The 25,108-nt window shown below is 40.9% G+C and overlaps 2 protein-coding genes across 5 annotated transcripts; one reads left to right on the top strand and one right to left on the bottom strand.

The window, feature by feature from the left end:
* The first annotated feature begins 1,777 nt into the window (after positions 1-1,777).
* On the top strand, positions 1,778-4,261 carry LOC110939232 (B3 domain-containing protein REM9). 2 transcript variants are annotated; one of them, XM_022180983.2, is made up of 4 exons: positions 1,778-1,939; positions 2,528-2,610; positions 3,206-3,610; positions 3,742-4,261. In XM_022180983.2, exons 2-4 carry the CDS (start codon positions 2,560-2,562, stop codon positions 4,138-4,140), a joined length of 855 nt encoding a protein of 284 aa, XP_022036675.1. In that variant the 5' UTR covers positions 1,778-1,939; positions 2,528-2,559; the 3' UTR covers positions 4,141-4,261. The 2 variants fall into 2 exon arrangements, with proteins under 2 accessions (XP_022036675.1, XP_035846651.1); XM_035990758.1 differs by having other exon boundaries at positions 2,518-2,610.
* Positions 4,262-4,851: 590 nt separating this feature from the next.
* LOC110941452 (inositol-pentakisphosphate 2-kinase) lies at positions 4,852-11,509 on the bottom strand. Of its 3 annotated transcripts, none has more exons than XM_022183089.2 (11): positions 11,215-11,509; positions 9,168-9,371; positions 8,862-9,009; positions 8,723-8,763; positions 7,597-7,707; positions 6,925-7,524; positions 6,227-6,401; positions 5,978-6,079; positions 5,773-5,900; positions 5,275-5,639; positions 4,852-5,079 (listed from the first exon to the last, which is right to left on the bottom strand). In XM_022183089.2, exons 1-8 carry the CDS (start codon positions 11,317-11,319, stop codon positions 6,066-6,068), a joined length of 1,398 nt encoding a protein of 465 aa, XP_022038781.1. In that variant the 5' UTR covers positions 11,320-11,509; the 3' UTR covers positions 4,852-5,079; positions 5,275-5,639; positions 5,773-5,900; positions 5,978-6,065. The 3 variants fall into 3 exon arrangements, with proteins under 3 accessions (XP_022038781.1, XP_022038780.1, XP_022038779.1); XM_022183088.2 differs by having other exon boundaries at positions 4,852-5,639; positions 11,215-11,323; positions 11,394-11,490; XM_022183087.2 differs by having other exon boundaries at positions 4,852-5,639.
* Positions 11,510-25,108: the final 13,599 nt, after the last annotated feature.

Raw genomic sequence — 25,108 nt, 5'->3', positions numbered from 1 at the left:
AAATATTATATGAAATATATATATTAACAACTTAACGGATAATCAAACTACCAACGTGTTTAAATAAACAAGGGTTTCAAACAAACAAAACAAAGACAAGTCCTAACAAAGATTCAAGATGAAAGACTTGTACATGTTCAAACTATGGACCTAAGTGCCTTAACGAATTAGGACACTTGTAGGACGGAACACAAACGAGGAACCACCTGAGATTGCTAGCATCTTAGCATGGAACGCAAGTTGTGAGTTCATGTCTCCTCTTTCAAATACGTTTTTATGTTTTCAAAACTAGGGGGAGATACATGTTACAAATGGTATGATAAGTTAGGGAATGAAATAACCATAGATCATGTCGCAAAGGTAGAATACACAAGTAGCCATTAATCACACATGTAGGCCGAGGAACGAAAGTCGTAGATCTATTGAGTTTTGGCGAGCTCCACTCCAGGTCCGTGAGCCCCGTTGGAGTGCTTTTGTGTCCCAAGTCGAGGAGAATCGACATACATCGTCTAGGTTTGGTTACTTCCTATGTGGGCACACATATTATTGTCCTTGCAAAACATTAATGGTCAACAAATTTCATAGACGCTTTACATACCGGGTTTTCAATACAAGTATTTTTAAATGTTTTAAAGATTCATTTAATACTAAACAAAAACACATGAATTCATCAATTTTTGTTGGCTTTTTAACTTGCATGTATCTCAGGAAAGGAAAGTAAGTACAAGCGTGGACACAAGGATCGGGAAACCAAGAAGGATGCCACCTTTTGGAGGATTTTCCCTCTGTATGTCGCCTCTTTGCAGAGATATAGTGACCAAAACCATGTTTTATGAAAACTACATTTTGATGAAATACATTTTGTGAAACTTATACATTTGGGAAATTGTAAACAATACACTTAACTTTGTGTCGTGATTTGATTCCATTTATGGCAATGACATCGTTGTTTGTTTTTATCATATAGTATGTTTACTTTATCAAATGCAATGAGACCCGATCACACCTCGCGCTTCCACTACGAGCGCGTGTGACACTAAACACTCCCAATCAAAGTTTTTTCTTGAACGACGAATTACTTGCTCCTTGTAAAACTTGAACCCAAGACTTCACATGTAGAAGTGTTTCAAAAGGCTTAGCCTTGTGGTCCCCCAATCAAAGTTATGCTCGTGAATAATCAAATTTATTATATAAAATTGGACTTCTGTTGTTTATAATTGGTTCTTGTCATTCTTGGCACACCCGTGACCTTGGCATCCACATGCCGGTCCAAGATTAGGGTAATGCTTATTGCTTAGCCGAACACTAGGTTCTGCCCGCGTGTTTGGATACAAGAATAAAACCTTTTAAGAGAGTTTGCAAAAAGGGTGCGAATTAAGGTTAAACATTTGAAACGTTTGGACATACTATAATGTTAAGATTTTAGACTTTAAACTCAACTACTCAAGTCATTAATACAAGCAAACCTCATACAAAAAAAACCAAAATTAACTCATCAATTAATATGATCAGTAGGTACATTTTGCTAAAAATAGAAAGTGCATCAGTTTTTGTATCTACCAGTACGTACAAACAACATGCATCCAATATCTAAAACTGTTTTGTACAACCCCTAATGCAAAAAAAAAGAGTGTAGGTTTGCAAGTAAATAGAGAAAAAAGAAGAGGGTATAACAGTAAATTTAAAGAAGTAGCAGTTTTGGGTTTCTGCACAACCAAATGTTGTGCATGTCAAATATAGGAAATTCCAGCTGCATGCTTCCTATGGTTTTGTTCATCAATGGTTCATACCTCTCCTTCTTCCCAGATGCAACAAACACTGCCCTAGTTCCTTCTCCCCTCCTCCTCCTATGTCGCCAACCACCCCTCCCACCGGCCACCCCTCCTCCTCCTCCCGCTGTCGTCTCGTCAGTCATCCTCCTCGTTCCTGCTGCTAACAGGTATATTAGAGATTTGTTTTTTTTGTTTAATGTTAGGAACACACTCGTGAATATTGGTTGATGATTGAATTGTATGATCTGGGGATTTTTTTTTTTTTTTTGAGGGTTTTGCAAAATAAACTTAAAAATGAATTCTTGTCATGTATATTCTGGTGGGTGTCTCACATAACATGTTTATAATTATACTTCTTGCTGCAAGCAGGGGCGGATCTAGGCCACTTTTGTGTGTTCGGTTTGAAAAAAATAGAAAAAATTAGTAAGAACCTTGTATGATTTGGAGAAAAATAGTGAGAATTAGTGAGAATCTACCAAAAGGAACCCAGTGAAAAAAGTTCTTTGATCCGCCACTGGCTGCAGGATTTTGTCTTTTGAAATTGGGGCTTTCAGATGTTTGAAGGATACCTCTTACACACATAAACCTTATTCTTTCTCTCTCTCACATATAGAGACAGAGTGTAAGCTGTGTATGAACTTACTTAAAAGAGTATATGTTGATGAAATTGAGTTATATGAATTTTGATTATGTGAATAAGTTGATTATTGGTGTTTAAATTCTGAATTTTGATCATGTTAATAAGTTGATTATAGGTGTGTAAATTCTAAAGTATCCATCCCTTCAAATGGCTGCTTCATTCTTCGTGATCTTGCTTGACCCGTCCGCCAGTCACCTGGTAAGTACTCATCTTCTTCACATGATACTTCTAGTTAGCCTGTAATTTCTATTAAACACTAGTAACTTAATATGTAATATTAAGTTAGTATGTGCATTGTATTTAGAGGGTGTTTGGGATTACGTTTTTGAAGTGATTATTTGATTATTGCGTTTGTAAAACATAAATAATCTAAAAAAGTGTTTGGATGAAACAGTGATTATCTGCCTCCAAAACGCAGTTTTGGAGAAGCATGTACCTACATGCTTTTTCAAAACGCAGTTTTGAAAACGCATAATCTATTTTGAAAACGCAACACCAAACATCCCCTTAATAGGTAGTAATTATGTGTCAAACGGTAGTTATAGATGACGGCTGCGGTTATGGAAGTTGGTAGTTATATTTACAGTTAGTTAGCGTGTGTGTATACAGGTCTGTAAAGTGTGTAAAACAATGTGTATCCCATATCACAAACTCCTGTATTTGGTTTTATATAATCGTTTTCTCTTGACACGTTACTATTCGATCATTCAAACATAAAAAACCTATGAATTGATTCGATAATCTCTCATCACAACATATTCATTCACAAGAATACTGTTACATAATTTTGCAGCGATTACCATCTGCTTATGTCAGCAAGCATTTGGAGAACAAAATCCCAAAAGGCCCGGTAATCCTTTTTGTAAACGGAGGGTATTCATGGAGATTGAAGATCAAGAAAATCGGTGATGATTATTGTTTCACCGATGGATGGAACAATGTGGTTCAAGATATCCAGTTGGGTTTTGGGGATTTTCTTTGCTTTCGGCCCCTTGATCAATCCACATTTGAAATGACAATCTATAGGCCAAGTGGAAGTGAAAAAATTCTGCCACCAAAAGGGGATCATGATGGTACTGGTGGAGTTGAATATGTTGTTACTGAAGATGACGAAAACGATCAAGTGAATGGTGAGAAGGAAGACGATGATGATCCTTACTTTACGCCGATTATCACTAAAACCCACACAAAAGTTTTGGTACATAAGATTTATGAAGATTATATATATTTGCAACTTTCAACAAAGTTAAATTTTTATTACATGTTAAAAAATAAAAAAACTTGGTTACAGTTAACTGATTTTATGAATTTAACATGGGTGTATGTTAGCGGTTTCCGGTGAAGTTTGCTGAGTTGGCGGGGATAGATGGTGAAGGAACCATGGTAATGAAGAATCTTGCTGGAAAAGAATGGCATTTGGGTTTGAAGATGGAAAAAACACTTGGCAAGAATAGGTACTATTTGACGACCGGATGGAGTGGTTTCCGGCTGGAAAATGATTTATCTGAAGGCGACGAATGCGTGATCAAGTTTATCAGAAGTGAAGGGAAGTTATTACTAGTAAAAATTCCCAAGCAAGAATGGGCAGCAAGGCAGCCACAGCCTTCAGGCAAAAATCAGGTGATTGATGTTGAGAAAAGGAAGAGGGGGCGGCCGCCAAAGCAACCACATATATCCGGTGAGCGAGTGAGGGAGGTTATGAAAATAAAGAGGGGTGAGATCATGTGAAATGCCACCTAAGCGACTATGTGGAACGCCACCTCAGCAAAATGAAATTTGTTGTTAAGTATTATGAAACTTATTTGGTGTTATCTTTGTTTGTTTCATACTTTCACTATTGGTATTTGTTGCATGCAAAGTTTAATTTTTAAGTTATTGTTATATATATGTCTTTGTTCTGATTTATAGCACATTTGAGTTCAAAAAGTGATGGTTTATAGCTATGGTGTTTTAGTCGACTGCATTGAATGGGCGCGACTGCATTTAGGAGAACGGATATGGTTTTATTGGTTTCTAAGCAAAGTTTAGATATGGAAAAAAAAAGAAGCAAAAAGTAGGGCTGGCATTAAAATAAACAAGTTTTTAAGTTGCTATTTCTGATCTGTTTAGTTCTCTATAAACCCGTTCAATCAAACATGTCTACCTAAGTTGCTATTTCTAATCTGTTTAATTATGTTCAAGTTCATAACTTGTTTAATCAAGCATGTCTAGTTGGCTACCTAAGCTCTAATACCATTGCCAATCGTTTAACACATTTGTAACTTGATTACAAGTTACAACCCTTTTACAAAATGCTAAACTGATTGAATCATGATTTAGATAACATGGATCATGTTCGGGTTACACACTTTTAAGTGTATCCGATTAGGGTTAATGTATCTGATACAAATAAATATACGTGTTGTGCTTAGGATCACCAATTCATCCCAACACAAATTATTCAAAAAAAAGTACATACATTAAGTAGGTTTAAAAAAACATATACGTACTAGGTTTTAGTGTACAGGACAACCACCTAAACTTTTCCTCTCAAAAGAATTGGTAACTCAGAATATGCATTGAGAAATTTGAGTACACATCATCACTTTTAAACTTGGTGAAATGTCAAACATGTCAAAATAGACTCAGGACAACTTGCTAGAATCTTCAGTTGGAAGAGTCAATTTCCTGTGCAAAATGCAAGCACAGTTCAAAATATATCCTCTTTGGCCATTCCAGGTTCACAGGTGGCAAAATGGTTGGGCGGCCGGTTGGGATTGACCAAATCAGTTTTGGTGATTTTAGACCCGTTTCCCTTTTAGCCAAGGGTTTTTTTAAACAGTCAAACGAAACAAACTTTATTACCAATACAAAAAAACTGACCACTCTAGCAAGGAACTAAGGAGGACCAGCATCCAGCAGTGACAATCAACACATCCAGCAAAACAATAGGATTACAACAGAAAATTGAACTTTGTTCTGTGCTGCAGCCAATCGTATGAAGCCTCCTTTATTTCTTCCACCATTTTGAGGGATGAGCTAGTGACGACGCCTTTGAAAACTTTGTCGTTCCAGCACTGCCACAGTCTCCAACATGTCATACACAAAATAGCACTAACGATTTGCTTTCTTTGCGTTGAAAATCTGGCCCCGTTAATACTTAGTAGCAACTCCTTTAGCAAATCAAAATTCGAGGAAATAGGTACCTTTGCTTACTCTGCTCATAGTTTTTTTTTTTTTCATTTGACCTGTTAAGAGATAAAAATATAACATAAATCAACCCATCGATGAGTAAAGAGGTCGAAACTGCCATCTCTAGCCTGTTTCTACTTCCCCAATAAATTAACCCACACACACACAGAAAAATGGATAAAGAAATACCTTTTATAAGTGTTGCCGCTTTTTAAACCAGCCCAATATTTCTTTAAGCATAATCAGTCACTACGTGATGACGATGACAACGCATGTTATGCAGCAATTTCCACGTGTGTCTTGATCATGTCTCCTTCCTGATATAAACGATCTTGAAAAATACTACCATGGGCTACTTGAGTTAAATTCAACATCAAGAAGTACGAATAAAAACCTTGTGTTGGCACACCAAGTAGCCGATGCATCACACTCCCGTGTAGTGTTGAGAGCTTCCGTTCAGTCCCTTTGGTCCATGTCTCCTCTTATGCTCCATTAACTATAGCAAAAGATACCAAATGCATTTCAGAATATTAGCCTTTATGAATCCTTATGCAACTTTAATAACAAAGTTATGCTTAAAAAAATTACAGAAATGTGATGTATCTGACAAACGAACAATAGTATGAAAGATTTTGGAAGTTACCATCTTCAACAATGGACTTCTCTTGATATGAAGTTTTTTCTTCATGTTTTACAGAGTTTTCAGGCGGCTTTATCATTTCCATCATCTTTGTATAGCAACGGAGTATTTTTTGGTCTAGCTCGTAATAATATATCATCTTTTCCAAAGGTTTCATATCAAGGTCAATAAAAGATACCTGAAGAAAAGTGAACATAACTCAACATTAGGTACAATTTACTGAAGTCTTTTTTAAATAAAAGAGTAAAATGCCAATTTCGTCCGTGAGGTTTGGCCAGTTTTGCGACTTTCGTCCGAAGGTTTGTTTTTCCGCATCTGGATCCAAAAGGTTTGAAATCTTACCATTTTCATCCGGCTCGTTAACTCCATCCATTTTTCTCTATTAAGGCAGGAGTACTTTTGTCTTTTTTGTTAACTTAGGGGTATTTTGTCTTTTTTGAATACTTGTACATTATGCTAAATGCTTGTACATAAAGTGAAAAAGACCGAATTGCCTTTTAAGTTAACAAAAAAGACGAAAATACTCCAGCCTTAACGGAGAAAAATGGATGGAGTTAATGTGCCGGATAAAAATGGCAAGATTTCAAACCTTTTGGATCCAGATGCGGAGAAACAAACCTTTGGACGAAAGTCGCAAAACTGACCAAACCAAAGGGACGAAAAATGGCATTTTACTCTAAATAAAATATAACACTGCTTACCTTATAATCAAACCTTTGGCCAGTAGATTCATGATAAATAACGTTATACGGAGATTTCGGATCCCCCTTTTCCCTTGTTCGAAAACTAATCATGAGACTCAAATCTTTCGCAGTCGCAGAAATCAAATACTCTCTCACAATCTTCAAACTTCCATCCAACGGTAACGAGTGCACAGAACTGTATCTACCTGATAACTTATCTTCACCTAACTTTTTACAAATCACACACGGCTGAGAAACGACATCATAATACGCATGTATCGCCCCTTCTATGTCGAAAACATCAAGTTTTTGAACTTCAAGAAGCCGATTTAACAATCCTGATCTAGAAACGGCCTCGGAAACAAGTTCCAAAAAGCAAGTTGTACGTGTGCCATCGTCAGCTTCGATAACGGACTTCAGTTCGTCTTCAAAAGCTTTATCATGGTGAACGTTAGTTATGTATTTCCCACCACCTAAGCTCCCAAACACAAGCGAACCGTTCAAAAACACGCGGAAATTGTTTTGGGGGGTAGAGAAGAGGTCTTTAATTGATTTTAATATTCTTTCCTTGGATCCGGAGAACATGTCTAACGGGTCGTATTGACTTAACTGTGGTATCTGAGGTAAAAGCCACAAATAAGGGAAGAAGCCTTATTTAAAGATAAAATAATACAGGATATTAAAGAAAACCTTCTTTCGTTGCAATTTGAGGCTCTGGTGTAGCTTGAAACGGGTCATACTCCTTTTGATTGCATGTTCTTCTGGAATATATCGTGAACATGGAAGAAATCCACACTTAGGCTGCTTTCAAGAAAAAACAACAAAGTAAGATAATATACCAAAAGTCCAAAAGAAACATTATAATTCTTTTTTGAGTAAAATGCCACTTTTGTCCCTGAGGTTTGGCCACTTTTGCGACTTTTGTCCAAAGGTTGGTTTTTCTGCATCTGGATCCAAATGGTTTGAAATCTTGCCATTTTCATCCAACTCGTTAACTCCATCCATTTTTTAATGTTAATCAGGGATATTTTCGTCTTTTTAGACATTTTTTTGTGATGATTAAAGGGTTTGGGTGGGGAAAGTCAACAGAGGTGGATCGTTATTTCTTATAGTGTTTTTATTTTAGTAAAAATGTCTAAAAAGACAGAAATGCCCCTCATTTAATGGAAAAAAATGGATGGAGTTAACAAGTTGGATGAAAATGGCAAGATTTCAAACCTTTTGGATCCAGATGTGGAAAACTAACCTTTGTACGAAAGTCGCAAAAGTGGCCAAACCTCAGGGACGAAAATGGCATTGCCAAGTTCCCTTTAGGGTCAACAAGATGTTGACCAAATATACCCTTAGTACCTTTTTTTATAAAGTACGTCAAACCCACAAAGTAAAGCAAAAGCAACATTGCTCATCATCTCATGTGCCAGATTTTGGTATATGCACTTCCGTTTTCTTTGACACTCGTTCATAAAAAAAACTTTTAAGATACATTACATATGCTTGAAAATGATCATGGCTTGATCTTTTCCAGCCTTTAATTTACACGAAAAGAAAATCCATGCAATACAAAATTATAACTTTGAATCGTTCAAAGCTGTAGCCTTTTTGTACCCTGATTATGTTAAAGATATAAGATTTTTAACATGTGGCCGCAATGGAAACATGCTCTAGAAATTTTGGTCCATTAATTCTGTGTATGTTGAATGGTATCATTTCCTATACGTATGTATGTAACAATATTCTCAAGAATGACATATTTGAAGGTGCACCAATGAACACAAAACGGAATGAAAAAGAATAACATAGGGAATAAAGCACATACCTTTATCTCTACAGATATAGAAAGCTCCCCATCATGAAGAGCTGCCATGCAAAGGGAAAATAGTAGTTATTATATAAATCTTTAAATTTTCCGTGCACGTAGACAAAATAAAACAAAGAAACAGTGTTCTAGTAATTACCCTGAGGAAAAACTGAATGATCAGATATAAGTAGCGCGTAATCACACTGCGTATTGACATCTGCGTCATTAACTCTCCATGAAGGACGCTGAGAAAGAATATTCTTCCCCAAGGCTTCAAGGAAGTCCCTTGATACAAGAACACGAACCTGCCAAATTCGTTAAACTTAATGTCAAGAATCTTGACCTAAAATTCATGTTGCGGTAGCAACAAAACAAACTTGCACAACAAACATTAAAGTCAACAATAGCAACAGTAACAGATTTAACTGCAATTGTTCGATTTAGTGATAATGTAGAAACATACCCCAGCATCAACATGATCGGAACCTAACAATGGACGCATTACATGCTGCACGTAAACATGTTCTGCAATTTCCCTTGTTGGAGCCGATAAGAGGTCACAATCTTCTTTCCATAGGAGGCACTCATGTACAGATAAAACTGAAGAAAGTTCCTCACAGCTGATACCATTTTTCTTAACTTTTTGTACCCTTAACACTTTTCCAACCTGCATGGATTAATTAGATTTAATTGCAATTGTTCAGTTTACAAGATAAGAACCATACATAGTTGAATGTATCTTCCTAAACTGTTATTAAAAAAACAAAAACCATGCCCAGTACAATCCCACCCATAGCCAGGCTATTGGTGAGCAAGCTTTATTACTGTCCCAGGGAATAAAGCTAAGCTCGTACATAGAAAACATATTCAGACATAAAAGTCAAATAAAAACATATATAGCTACTCAAAAGATCTACACAATAGACGTAACAAGATATTAGCGAAAACGTATAATAAGGCTAGATAACACATCGTATAGAGTATAGACACACAGTTAAGCAAACAATAACCGTACCCAGTAAATCCCACCAATAGCGATGCTATTGGTAGGGTCTAGGGAGGGTGAGATGTAGGCAAACCTTACCCCTATGGATAGAGAGGCTGCTTCCAAAGAGACCCCCGACTCCACAACAAATACACTATAAATATAAAAATAAACAGGTACCAAATAAGGCATGAAGTAATGAAAGAGCAACATAGAAGAATAGAGACCTATATGACCTCATGGAACAACATATAGACATAAAATCAGGAAGACAGTCACAAGCAATGACCCAAGTGTAGAAAAAAATAAAAAATAAAAAAAAATCTGCACCCTAATAACAAGACTCAAAAGTACCCTAACCTAGACATCATTAACCTAAACCCTACGCCTCCACGAACTCCTATCATGTACAATGTCCTTAGAGAGGTGCAACTCTAGCATATCTTGCCAAACTCACTCATTCCAAGTCAATTTGGGTCTGCCTCTACTCCTCCTTCCCTCCACAGTGAAGGTTTCCACTATTCTACACACATTCAAGCAATAACATGCAAAGACCAGCAAAATAAACTGAAAAGCTAAGCTCGTAACACTAATACATATTCGTACCATCCTCCTAAAAGTCCTTAACCTTAATCCTACGTCTCCACCATGGTTGTTAATTGCGAATAGCGACAAATAGCGATAAGGTACCTATATGCTACAGAGCGAATAGCGATGAATAGCGGGCGGCTATTTTATAAATAGTGATACACTAGAAAAAAATTTATATGTATATTATATCAAAATACCCTGGTATATATTCTATTATACATGTATATTTAACAAAAACCTAAAATTCAGCTATTTCATAGCTATATTTAATTGCTATTTATATTTAAAAAACAAAAATATAATAAAACTACAACCCTAATAGCGAGCCTAGACCTATACGCTACGTAGCGCCCTATAGCAATCGCTACACTTGCTATTGACAACTACGGTGTCCACGAATTCCTATCACCAACCATGTCCTCAGAGAAGTGCAAGTCTATCAAACCCCGCCTAATCTGCTCCTCCCAGTTTCGTTTCAGTAACCTCTATTTCTCCCCTCCACACTGAGTTATAACTATGGCCATCACAAGTCACCCTCCTAACATGCCCAAACCATCTCAGTTTCCCCTCCCTTATCCTAGACTCCTATCAACAATAACAACCATACCCAGTATATCCCACAAATAGCAAAACAATTGTTTGTCGGCGGGATGTAGGCAAACCTTACAGGCAAAGTCCACCTAAAGTATTGGAGATCTAAACCCCTAAGATAAACCTCTATCCTACCCTAAAAGTCTTTGACCTTACTATCGACCATCCTTCGGGAGGTGCAACTCTAGCAAACAAAAAACGTGTCCACAAACTTCTATCCATGGTAATAATCTCCTCCTCCTCCACCAGAGTCATACAATACAACTTTATAACAATATGAAGATTGAAATAAGTAATTAAAGGAACTTGATGAATAAGATAGTAGAAGATATTTAGAGCGTACAAAAGAAGAAGATGATCCAGTATAGGAGAGAATGAGATTTGCAGCTCCTTCTCCTCTGTAAATCCAGTCACCTGCATCTTTTGCCTCTAGAATCAGTTCCGCCATTCGACTGCACAAATGTATAATCACTGTTACACGTGCATGAAGGTTCCGATTACGAAAGAGATACGATGACGTACAGGAGTCGTTGTTTATATTTGAGGAATTTGAATGTAGCGCAATGGGGGAAAAGGTCGAGTGTACAGAGCTTAAAACCCTAGCTCCCACTCGACTGCTATACTATACACGAATCCCCGAGATTTTGAGTAATCCTTTTAAATTTGATTTTAGAGAGCAAACTTACGTTTTGGTCCCTGAGGTTTGATCACTTTTACCATTTTAGTCTAAATTTGAAACATTTTGTATTTGGCTCTCTGTGGTTTCACTTTTATTGTCATTTTGGTCCAAAAATAAAATCAGCTCATATTTCTCAAATTAATTCCTGCTATTTTGTCCTTTTTCTCATGGGCAAAATGGTCATTATATAGAAAATTTATATAATATATAAACTCTACACTATCTCCCTCTAAACACCCTTCTCTCTCTCTCTCTCTCTCTCTCTCTCTCTCTCTCACAGGAACACCCCTATGTCTCTCTCTATCAACTTCGAATAGGTATGTTAATCGGTTGTTTGTGATGGTGGTGGTGGTTGAATAGATAGGAAAGATTTAAAAAATTTGACCGGAGATTGGAGGTGGTGGTGGCGGTGGTTGAACTATCTCTAAAAAATTGACCGGAGATTGGCGGTGGTGGTGGCTTCATCTTTTGGTTTTCATTCAGTCAGACAAACAGATATAGGGTTACACAGAGAAACAGGATGACGATGTACATGGTCAAGGTCGTCCAACCATTCTGCTCCAGCGAAAAAGGCAAAGGAGGATGGTAGGCGTCTCTCCTCTACGTCCGCCTCCAACACCACCATATTTATCTTCGTTGAACAACGCAATGGCCAATTTCACAAGGCTATGGTTTTGTTTTGTTTTGTTGATTGAACTAGTTTTTTTCTCAAATGGTTTGTAATTTATTATTGAATTGATTTGAAATTGAACTGAGTTTTTCATTTGTTTGATCTGAAGATATTTTGTTATGCATTTTGTTATTGGACTGGAAACTGTTTGGTTTCGGAATTCAGGATTCTGAGGCTCTATGGTTGCTCAACTGTACTTTTAGGTTATTGATAGTGGCCATGGATGTTGCTATGCAGCAAGTGGATCATGTTTTGGAGAAGATGAGAGATTAGGGTTTGAGGTTTTCGGGAAGACGGAGATATTTCTGTGCTTTTATAATGTCAAAGGGTCTTTTTTAATTTTATATTTTGATAAATATTGTGTTTTAATATAATTATAATGACTATTTTGCCCCTGAGGAAAAGGACAAAATAGCAGGAATTAATTTGAGAAATATGAGCTGATTTCATTTTTTGACCAAAATGGCATTAAAAGTGAAACCATCGGGACCCAGATGCAAAAGGTTTCAAATTTGGACTAAAGTGGGAAAAGTGACCAAACCTCAGGGACCAAAATGACAACTACTCTTTGATTTTAGAGGAAACTTCCGTTTTGTTCCCGTTGGTTTGGTCGTTTTAATGGTTTTGTATCAATTTTTTTAAAAGTATCAGTTTCCTCCCTAATCTATATAACTCTCTATTAAACTCCCCGCCCCAAACAACATCCATTTTTAACATTAAAACATAGTCACGTGCCCCTCGGGTAATTTCGTCCTATCTTGACCCTTTACAACTACTCCCTTTTTAAATACATATACATACACTCTTTCCTATCTTTTTTCTCTCTCTACATGTGCTCTCTCTCCTCCATAACCAGACATCACCACCATCAGTCTCACCATCAACAACCTTACCACCATCGCGGCCATTACCACCCACACACACAATCTACTCTCTCTCGATCTCTCTCACACACACAATACATCTATCTCCAAACATTAAGTTTTTAGGCATTTAACTGGGAGATTTGGGATTTGTGATTCCTAAATCACGATTATGGTTGTTAGGGCTTCAGTTAAGGGTGTGATTATGATTGTGGGGGACAAAAAGTCATAGAGATAATAGCGGAGTGTTCAGATATGCTGGTGCTCAGATTGATCGGTGGTGCAGAATAGGTGGGTGGTGGTTGATGGTGGTGATGGCTTGTAGGCGGTGTGGAGTGAGTGGGTGTGTTCAGATCTGCTGGTGTGTTCAGATCTGTCGGCGATGTTGAATATGTGGGGGTGGGGGTTGATGGTGGTAATGGTTTGGAGTGAGCGGGTGTTTATATCTGTCGGCGATGTGGTGGGTGGGGTGGTGGTTGACGGTGGTGATAGGTGGTGGTGGGTGATAGAGAAGAAAGAGAGCAGCTAGGGAAGAGAAAGAAGATAGTGTTTGGCGGTGATCTGGCAGCGATGGTGCTCGTTTGGCAGTAGTTCCGGTAACCTCGAAGGGAAAGGGTAGTGGTGGTGGTAGCTGGTGGTCGGCAGGTTAATGGTGGTGGCTGGTGTCACACCCCAACCGATGGCGGAATCATCGGGGCATGGCACTGAGCGAAACAGATTGTCCAGAAGTTTCCATAACAACTATCTATACAATCCAGTTAAAGATACGTCCCATACCGTATCCCGAATAAACAAATACATTAATACAGATAACATCCAAACAAGTAATCTTGTTCCGACAACTCAGATTTAATTTAATACAAAACATAAATATTGTTCAAATGCTCCTAAAGACCCAGCCTGACAAGATCTACAGACAACTATGCTCTAGTTACTCTTTCCTGACAGACAACAATTTGTTGGGGGCCTCTAGAGCTTTATTCTAGCCTCGCTTTCCTAGCAAGCAAACATCTTAAACACCTGTCACATACGTTAAAATACAGTCAATACATAAATGTAAAGGTGAGCATACAAGTTTGATATAACATATAGAGTTCGAATAGTTTACGCATAACCAGCACGTACACAGAGGAAAACGAAGCATGTTAATTATCGACATGGACCTATCGATACCAATGACTGCGGGTTGACCGTCCGAGACGGTTCGCAATACATGATTACCACCGTAATCCATGCAAGTAATTGTCCTTAACAACCCCCGTGTGAACGGGTGCTGAGTCCAAACTATAGTACTACGTCGTTAAGGCAGGCAGACAACATTCCACGTGTAAACACAATCAACAAGCATTCATTTAGTCAAGTAATACATGCGAATCGGTTAGCGTTCCAATAATTGAGTAGTGTGTTCGATAGTGATTTTGATAAGTAACGTATGTAACACCCAAAAGTGCTAAAAGCAAAAAGGGATCGAGTATACTCACAGCGATTAGTTGATGGATTGAAGGGAGCGCTTGAGAGTAGGGTTAGCCTGAACAGTTCGATAGCATAATGATGAATACACATAGAATGGAAACAAGTGTAAACTGGTCGAACAGCCTAGTCGATCGAACGGCAGGTTCGATCGGGTGGGTTGTTCGTTCGGCTGGACAATCCGTTCGGATAGCCCGCCCGATCGGTCGGTAGGCTCGATCGGTTGGACTGTTCGAGTGGATTGTTTCTTCCTTTGATGTGTTTGTGTATGATGGTTTGAACTTTTGAAGTTTTCGTTGTAGCATTTGAGAACACTGAAGTGTTCTTACCTTTCAGGTCGATCGATCGAACGGTCTGTTCGATCGGTCGGCTTATCCGATCGGTCAGGAACTTCGGTAGTAGTCCTCATCAGGTTGTCACTCGATCGAGCAGCATATCCGATCGAACAGCCTGTTCGTTCTGATAGCATGTTCGATCGGTTGGCACCCCAATGCGTAGAACGAGTTGAAAATCTATTAAGTGTTGAAGCATAGTATCTCATGATCCGAAGAGTAATGTTTACCCATCGATTAAGTTGTTCATCGGTCATTACTTCGTTCAATACCATACCTCATGAATTTGTCAAGGTGTGGGGCCACGTGCTAGCCGATCGGCTGGCCTGGTCGATCGGCTGGCATGTCCGATCGGTTGGGTTGTTCTTTCGAACAGCCTAACCGTTCGGTCAGCATCCTGACCTGATTGGCCTTTTCGTCTAACACTTGGCTGTTCCGCTTAATAGGCGTTATGTTGAGTTAGTTTGACAACGAGTTGAACTATGACACTTTCGTTCTTACTTGTTTCTCCTGCTCGGACAGGAATCACCCAAGTCCGGCTGGTGAACGGTTCGGATCGTCAGTTTAACGTTTAACCCGTAGTCGATGAACCTCGTAGATAGAACCCGACTCTTGAACCACTCAACCATTGGAATGATCGGTGAGTTGGCTCAAGCTCCGTTTCTACCGGTTTGAAGGCATTGAGTGTAAAAGAGTTGAAAGAAAGTTGGAAATCCTCCTTTCAATCCTTTACATCATGTAAATGTTCAGATCTCTGATAGTTCTTGACTTGTTCATTTGGAAATCGGTTAGATCCGAGCTATTCAGGGTGGACTGAGGCCAAAACATGGTGTTCTTGAAGAACACCATGATGACATCATCCTTGAATGCTCAGATCCTGATGATTTCATGGTTAGAAATCAAGATTTGAAAGATAGAAAGGTGTAGGAGCATGTTTTGATTAAGAAAGTACAAGATTTAGGTTGGAAACTTACCGAAATCGGAAGAAATCAGAGGAAAAAGGAGGAGTACGAGCTGGTCGGTCAGAACTTTCCAAAAGTGGTAAAGAGTGACAATGACAGCCCTATTTATAGGCTCCAAAAGAGGAAAGGGCTGGCCGATCGGCCGGGCTTCTCGATCGGACAGCCTGCTCGATCGGACAGTCCGTCCGATCGGCTGGGCTGTTCGATCGGCTGACAACCTGATCGATCCACAGCCTGTTTCGAGTGTTCGTTGCGACGGTTACTGATACTTCGATTTTGATTGAAGACAATACGAGTACGATAGAGTTCCTATTCAAATTACTTTCAGTCCCAACTACTATATCTAACATACAATCTCCTATGATTCACCCTATCCTTACGTTACCATTCGTCGTAGTTCGATTTCGATTGTATTCGATTTGAGTTTCGAGTTTCGATTCGAGTTTCGATTGATTCGATTGAGTAACACACCAAACATGAATTAAACACGCACATGTAACACATAAGGCACACACACACGTATACAACAACCAAGGTTCACATAATTCGAGATTCGAGTTCGATGATAGTTAGATCGGTTTGATTATAGATTAGTTAACTTTATCGCATTGTTACTTCCTACTAATCACAGTCGTAAATCGGTTTGCGTTAATAAAACATTCGATTACTTCGATTCTTCCTGATTACAACACTTACTCCACATAATACAAATAAAACTGAAAATAGACTATCTACAGTCAAAGAAAGTCAAAGTTGACTTGGACTTTGACTTTGAATTTGACATTCGAAAACACGGGGTGTTACAACCTCCCCTTGTTTAGGGAATTTCGTCCCGAAATTAGGCTCGAAGCTGAACAGCACCGTGAATTACCAATTTGACGCTTCAGATCTTTATTTGAACAACTGCGGGTACTTGGCCTTCATGTCGCTTTCGAGTTCCCAAGTGAACTCCGCGCCTCGTTTGCCTTCCCATCGGACTTTCACGATAGGGATGCGAGAGCGCCTAAGTTGCTTGGTTTGGTGATCCATGATTTCGACAGGCTTTTCCACGAAGTGTAGCGTTTCGTTGACCTGAAGATCGTCGAGAGGTACAATCAAGTCATGATCAGCTAGGCATTTTCGGAGGTTTGACACATGGAAAGTCGGGTGGACGTTAGTGAGTTCCTCCGGTAGTTCGAGTTTGTAGGCGACTTTTCCGATCCTTTCCAGAATCTGAAAAGGTCCAACATATTGAGGCGCCAGTTTCCCTTTCTTGCCGAATCTGACTACACCCTTCCAAGGGGATACCTTTAGGAGTACGTAGTCGCCAACGTCAAATTCAAGGGGCTTGCGTCTTCTATCGGCGTAACTTTTCTGTCTATCCCTGGCCTTTGCCAAGTTGTCGCGGATCTGGAGGATTTTGTCAGTCGTTTCTTATAGTATCTCGGGACCGGTTAATTGTGAATGACCGATCTCGTGCCACACAATAGGCGAGCGACATCTTTTTCCATACAGGGCCTCCAATGGTGCCATTTGTATGCTGGCATGATAGCTGTTGTTGTACGAGAATTCGACTAGCGGCAGGTGTTTGTTCCAACTACCACCGAAATCTATAACACACGCGCGAAGCATGTCTTCAAGAGTACGGATTGTTCTTTCAGTCTGTCCGTCAGTTTGAGGATGGAACGCAGTACTCAGATTAAGCGACGTACCAAGGGCCGCTTGAAACGTTTCCCACAGTCGCGAAGTAAACCGAGCGTCACGGTCTGAAATGATATCCCGAGGCGTACCATGATTACAAATGATCTCGTCGGTGTAGATTTGGGCTAGCCGTTCTACCTTGTAGTCTTCCCGTATCGGCAGAAAATGGGCTGATTTGGTTAGACGATCTACTATAACCCAAATGCTGTCGTGACCTGATGGTGTGGGCAGAAGTTTGGTTATGAAATCCATAGCTATACTCTCCCACTTCCATATAGGAATTGGAGGTTGTTCGAGTAAGCCGGAAGGTCGTTGATGTTCAGCCTTGACTCTTGCACAAGTCAGGCAACCTCCTACATTGAGAGCGATATCCCGTTTCATACTCGGCCACCAGTACTTGTAACGAAGGTCCTGGTACATTTTATCGGCACCGGGATGAATAGAATATCGGGACTTGCGGGCTTCATTCATTATAATCTTTCGCAATTCAGTCCGCTTAGGGATCCAGATTCGGTCCAGATAATAGAAAATCCCATCTGCTTTGCTTACAAGCTGAGCTCCATCGTGATAGATTCTTTCCTTCTTCAAAGTGCGTTCGTTAAAACAAGCATGCTGAGCTTCGCGGATAAGAGCTTCGAGGTTGTGCTGGGCTTGGGTATTGCGAATACTAAGCAAATAACTCCGTCTGCTGAGTGCGTCGGCAACAACATTTGCCTTGCCTGGGTGATAACGAATCTCACAGTCGTAATCGTTAAGAAGTTCTACCCATCGGCGTTGACGCATGTTGAGTTCTTTCTGATTAAAGATGTGTTGTAAACTCCTGTGATCGGTGAAGATCGTACACTTGGTACCATACAGGAAGTGTCGCCAAATCTTCAATGCAAAAACAACTGCGCCTAGCTCGAGATCGTGGGTTGTGTAGTTCTTCTCGTGGATTTTGAGTTGACGAGATGCGTAAGCTATAACCTTGTCTCGTTGCATGAGGACACAACCGAGACCAAGGTTAGAAGCATCACAGTGGACAATGAAATCGTCATTTCCGTCCGGCAACGTGAGAACGGGAGCATTGCAGAGCTTGCGCTTAAGGGTTTGAAAAGCAGACTCTTGTTCAGTTCCCCAAACAAAAGACCTGTCTTTACGGGTAAGAGCGGTAAGCAGCACATCGATCTTAGAGAATCCTTCGATAAACCGTCGGTAGTAACCCGCTAATCCGAGAAATGATCGGACTTCAGACGAGTTCTTTGGTGTTATCCAGCTTTTAACTGCTTCAATCTTCGCGGGATCGACATGGATACCCTGACTATTCACGATGTGACCCAGAAACTGAACCTCCTCCAACTAGAATTCGCACTTGGAGAATTTGGCATAGAGTTGGTTCCCCTGGAGTAACTCGAGGACCAAACGTGGATGTTGCGCGTGTTCGGCTTTCGATCTGGAATAAATCAGGACATCGTTGATGAACACAATGACGAAACGGTCAAGATAAGGCTTACACACGCGATTCATCAGATCCATAAAAACCGCGGGTGCGTTGGTTAGACCAAACGGCATAACAACGAACTCATACTGGCCGTAACGTGTGCGAAAGGCTGTTTTAGGTACATCTTCTTCTTGTATGCGCAACTGATGATAGCCTGAACGTAAATCGATCTTCGAGAAACACTTGGCACCTTGCAGCTGATCAAATAAGTCATCGATTCGAGGCAGAGGGTAACGGTTCTTGATGGTCAGCTTATTCAATTCCCGATAGTCGATGCACATCCTGAACGACCCGTCCTTCTTTTTGACGAAAAGGACTGGCGCGCCTCAAGGAGAGGTGCTCGGGCGAATAAAGCCTTTTTCAAGTAACTCCTGGAGTTGGTTCGAGAGTTCCCTCATTTCGGATGGCGCGAGTCGGTAATGGGCTTTGGCAACAGGGTTAGCTCCAGGAATGAGGTCGATACGGAAGTCGATATTACGACTTGGCGGTAGTCCAGGAAGATCATCAGGGAACACCTGAGGAAATTCACGAACCACTGGAACGTCGTTGACTTCAACCTTCTTTTTCTTTTCCTTCTCCGCTACTACAATGTTGGCCAAGAAGGCGTTGTATTCCTTGCGGAGATACTTGCCAGCTTGGACACATGACATAAGTTTAAGACCTTTCGAAGCTGTCTCACCATACACACACAATAAATCTCCATTCGCGAGCGAGAATCGAATCATCTTTTCGAAGCATACAACTTCAGCATGGTTTTCGCGAAGAAAGTCCATGCCTATTATGACGTCAAAACTTCCGAGTTGCATCGGAATAAGGTCGATTGGAATGAGGTGATTGTTGAGCTCGAGAGTTCAATCACGAAGAACAGAGTTAACGGCGACAGTTCTTCCAGTAGCGACTTCGACTTTGAAAGACGAGGGGAGATAAGAACGCTTACGACTAAGGAGCTTCTCGAATTCAAACGACACAAAGCAGTTATCGGCTCCAGTATCAAACAAACATGATGCATAAATACCATTCACAAGGAACGTACCATTAACCACGTTGTTGTCAACCTGGGCTTGACGGGCATTGATGTTAAAGGTTCTGGCACGGGCTGCTTGCTGTTGCTGTTGAGGCTGCTGCTGCTGGGGTTCTTGCTTCACAACTCGGTTCGGGCACATGTTTGCAAAGTGGTTAGGGTCACCACATGCAAAGCAGACTCGAGCATTGACCGCGGGTGCTTGAGCTGCAGGTTGGCCTTGAGGGGCTGGAAGTAGAGCTTGATGAGCGGCGGCTTGAACTGGGGCTTGACGGGGACCATAGCGACAGTTCGCAGTGAGATGGCCGTAGAGGTTGCAGTGGGCGCAGAAACGACAGGTGACTCCCACCGGATGATGGTATGAGCATGTCGGGCAGAGCGGGTGGGGGCCTGTGTAAGCGCGCTTAGCTGGCGACGCATTGATCACTGGAGCTTGTTGGTGGTGAGACTACTGCTGAGCCGGTACGGCTTGCAGAGGGGCAACAGTTGTTGTCACATCACAGTTCTTGTTGCTGGAGCTGTTGTTGTTGTTGTTGTTGTTGTGCTTCTTCCTTCTTCTTGACGACTTGGAGGGTTGAGCAGTGGTGGTGTCGACGGTTGACGTGGCGGTGGCTTGGTGCAGAGACTTGGATGGCTTATCCCAGAAACCAGATTTTACTCGCTTGTCATTGATCTCGGCGGCAAGCAAGTAGGTCTCCTCAATTGATGATGTCTTGGCGGCGTGAACAAAGTCGGCTACACAATCGGGTAGAGCTCGAATATACTTCTTGATGGCCATGTCTGGAGTCTTGACCTGATCGGGATAGATGATGCTGAGCTGCTTAAAGCGTGCAGTTAAGGCAACATTGTCTCCATCCTCCTGCTTGATGTTCCAAAACTCGTCCTCCAGCTTTTGGCGTTCATGGGGAGGGCAAAATTCGTCCATCATAATTGCCTTTAACTCCTCCCAAGTCAGCTCATAAGCTGCATCATTTCCGCGCTTGTTTCGTTCGGCCGTCCACCAGTCTAGAGCTCGGGACTGGAAGACGCCTGTGGCATTGAGGGTGCGGAGATTCTCAGGACAACCGCTTTGGCGCAGAGTGACTTCAACTGAATCGAACCTTTGAAACATGGCGGTAGGGCCATCTTCTCCGGTGAATTCCTTGGGCCCGCATGCTTTAAACTGTTTGAAGCTGAAACCAGTCTTGCTAGCATCTTTGGGAGCGTTGGTTCGCGACTCTTCAGACGACTTGCTAGCGTTTTCATATGCGTCGCTTACAGCTTTTGCCACACTCTTGGCGATGAGAGTAGCGAGACGCTTGTCTCTCTTCTCTTGGCGGGTCAGATGGTGTCGGGATCCAGACGACGACATGGTCTGCAACAGGCATCGTCACAGGACTCAACACAACGTAATTGAATCTCACCTCACACGTCTACTACTTACTTAAAGCTTAGAAACACGCCGAAACATGCATCACACAAACACGTAGGCACATAACCACAGATTCACGTAATCACAGAAACATATAGGCACGTAGAGCACAGAGACACATAAACACAGAAGCACACATACATTTAAGCACAGAAGTAGTCAGAATACAGAAACCTATCATTCAAAGCTCGCGTGTCGTTCGTATAGCATATCGAGTAGTTTCGTATAATCGTATAGCATGTCGAGTATAGTATAGCGTATATCGTATTATAGTATCGTCTAGAATTGCAACGACTTGTTAGCGTTTTGAGGTAGGATAGCAATACGAGTCGTGTGTGTTGATCGAAGTGATAGCAAAAATCGAGCGAACATCAAAATTAAACACATAAACAGGCAAATACACATAAAACACATAAAAATCGACAAAGCATCAGAGTAGGCAGTTGCGGGCTCAGAATCGGAACACATAAAATTGAGGTAATGGATTGTCTGTGGCTACTAGACATTGACTACCCAAAGCGATTCGACTATTCACAATAGACTTGTCGTCACTCTTCGACTTTCGGGATCGCGTTTCTGCCTCGATTCTTGGGCATTCAGCACGTTTTCCTTAAGTCATACTGGTGAGTTCAGGTCATTGGAGTCCGTCGAGGCTTTGGTGAGATGAGTAAAAGTTGGAATAAGTTGCCAAGGTTCGGGTTTCACCCCTGGCTTAGCAATTTCTTCCTTGTTTTAGTAAAATTTGAGGAGATTATTCATCAAAATATGGATTTCACTCCTGATTTGGTATAATTCTCCTCGTTTGTTGTTCGAAAATTGTGAGAAAATCATAGGTAAATTGATGAAATCGACATTAGTCCAGTAATCTAGCCGGGAGTTTGCGGCTTTCACACCTATTCCTGACTAAACCGCTTGACCCTAGTCATAAATTCGAGTGCAGTGCTAGCGAGGGTATCTGGTTATAACACCTAACTGAGTCTTGCTGGTTCCTAACTATAGTCTAGGTCTCTAAGACAGCGACCCGGACTAGGTCGTATCTTGCCTAATTCCCTATAGTTATGGCTCTGATACCAATCTGTCACACCCCAACCGATGGCGGAATCATCGGGGCATGGCACTGAGCGAAACAGATTGTCCAAAAGTTTCCATAACAACTATCTATACAATCCAGTTAAAGATACGTCCCATACCGTATCCCGAATAAACAAATACATTATTACAGATAACATCCAAACAAGTAATCCTGTTCTGACAACTCAGATTTAATTTAATACAAAACATAAATATTGTTCAAATGCTCCTAAAGACCCAGCCTGACAAGATCTACAGACAACTATGCTCTAGTTGCTCTTTCCTAACAGACAACTATTTGTTGGGGGCCTCTACAGCTTTATTCTAGCCTTGCTTTCCTAGCAAGAAAACATCTTAAACACCTGTCACATACGTTAAAATACAGTCAATACATAAATGTAAAGGTGAGCATACAAGTTTGATATAGCATATAGAGTTCGAATAGTTTACGCATAACCAGCACGTACACAGAGGGAAACGAAGCATGTTAATTATCGACATGGACCTATCGATACCAATGACTGCGGGTTGACCGTCCGAGACGGTTCGCAATACATGATTGCCACCGTAATCCATGCAAGTAATTGTCCTTAACAACCCCCGTGTGAACGGGTGCTAAGTCCAAACTATAGTACTACGTCGTTAAGGCAGGTAGACAACATTCCACGTGTAAACACAATCAACAAGCATTCATTTAGTCACGTAATACATGCGAATCGGTTAGCGTTCAAATAATTGAGTAGTGTGTTCGATAGTGATTTTGATAAGTAACGTATGTAACACCCAAAAGTGCTAAAACCAAAAAGGGATCGAGTATACTCACAGTGATTGGTTGATGGATTGAAGGGAGCGCTTGAGAGTAGGGTTAGCCTGAACAGTTCGATAGCATAACGATGAATACACATAGAATGGAAACAAGTGTAAACTGGTCGAACAGCCTAGTCGATCGAACGGCAGGTTCGATCGGGTGGGTTGTTCGTTCGGCTGGACAATCCGTTCGGACAGCCCGCCCGATCGGCCGGTAGGCTCGATCGGTTGGACTGTTCGAGTGGATTGTTTCTTCCTTTGATGTGTTTGTGTATGATGGTTTGAACTTTTGAAGTTTTCGTTGTAGCATTTGAGAACACTGAAGTGTTCTTACCTTTCAGGTCGATCGATCGAACGGTCTGTTCGATCAGTCGACTTATCCGATCGGTCAGGAACTTCAGTAGTAGTCCTCATCAGGTTGTCACTCATTCGAGCAGCATATCCGATCGAACAACCTGTTCGTTCTGATAGCATGTTCGATCGGTTGGCACCCCAATGCGTCGAACGAGTTGAAAATCTATTAAGTGTTGAAGCATAGTATCTCATGATCCGAAGAGTAATGTTTACACATTGATTAAGTTGTTCGATCGGTCATTACTTCGTTCAATACCATACCTCATGAATTTGTCAAGGTGTGGGGCCACGTGCTAGCCGATCGGCTGGCCTGGTCGATCGGCTGACATTTCCGATCGGTTGGGCTGTTCTTTCGAACAGCCTAACCGTTCGGTCTACATCCTGACCTGGTTGGCCTGTTCGTCTAACACTTGGCTGTTCCGCTTAATTGACGTTATGTTGAGGTAGTTTGACAACGAGTTGAACTATGACACTTTCGTTCTTACTTGTTTCTCCTGCTCGGACAGGAATCACCCAAGTCTGGCCGGTGAACGGTTCGGATCGTCAGTTTAACGTTTAACCCGTAGTCGGTGAACCTCGTAGATAGAACCCGAATCTTGAATCACTCAACCATTGGAATGATCGGTGAGTTGGCTCAAGCTCCGTTTCTACCGGTTTGAAGGCATTGAGTGTAAAATCTGACAACTCGTATTTCAGACCCCTCTTTGTGTGCTTCGGTGTAACTTGTTTGAACTATACGTGACTAGTGGACGTGTTTGATTGTAATGTAATATTATGTATTATGTGCTACGTGATGATATGTGAATGTTATAAGTTTGGTTGCATAACACTTGCCCGGTCGCACAAGCCATTGGGCCGCACTTTATTTCTTTTCTCACACACGCTTCTCGGCCCCCTATCACTATGCTTGGACTCGAGACCTAGAGGGCAGCCCAATGAAGGGTTCGGCCCACCCCCTTATGCGAATACACATATCTAACTTAGGGGTTGTTTCTCATAACTTGCAAAATACTGATCACACAAAACCCTAAAGCTCTCTCCTCCCCTCCACTCGACGGCAATAACCCTATTCCCTCGAAGCTTTCTTGGATCGCTACATCATCTCTCCCTCATTCTATCGCTTGTGTGCACTCGAACATCTCGGTTTGTGTTCTCTTGATTGTTGTTATGCTTTTGATGCTGTTAATTTGTTATTTGATCGATTAGGGTTTCATGCTAGTAAACATGATTGAATCTATACACTTACTTCCGGTGATATGTGTTTATATACTGAAATTATCATTCTCGATCATATGATGTGTTGTTATGATAGTTTGATATTGCACAAGAACTAGGGTTGCATGATAGTATTCAAAACTGTTAACCTAATGATCTTTGAATGCATAATGATTGTTCTTGATTTGGTGATGATTAAGGTAATATAAATGTACATGATTT

Source organism: Helianthus annuus, chromosome 5 (genome assembly GCF_002127325.2).
Source record: "Helianthus annuus cultivar XRQ/B chromosome 5, HanXRQr2.0-SUNRISE, whole genome shotgun sequence".
In the NCBI taxonomy this organism is placed as follows: Eukaryota; Viridiplantae; Streptophyta; class Magnoliopsida; order Asterales; family Asteraceae; genus Helianthus; species Helianthus annuus.
The sequence above is the reverse complement of the archived record's forward strand: the minus strand, read 5'-3'. Positions and strand labels throughout refer to the sequence as shown.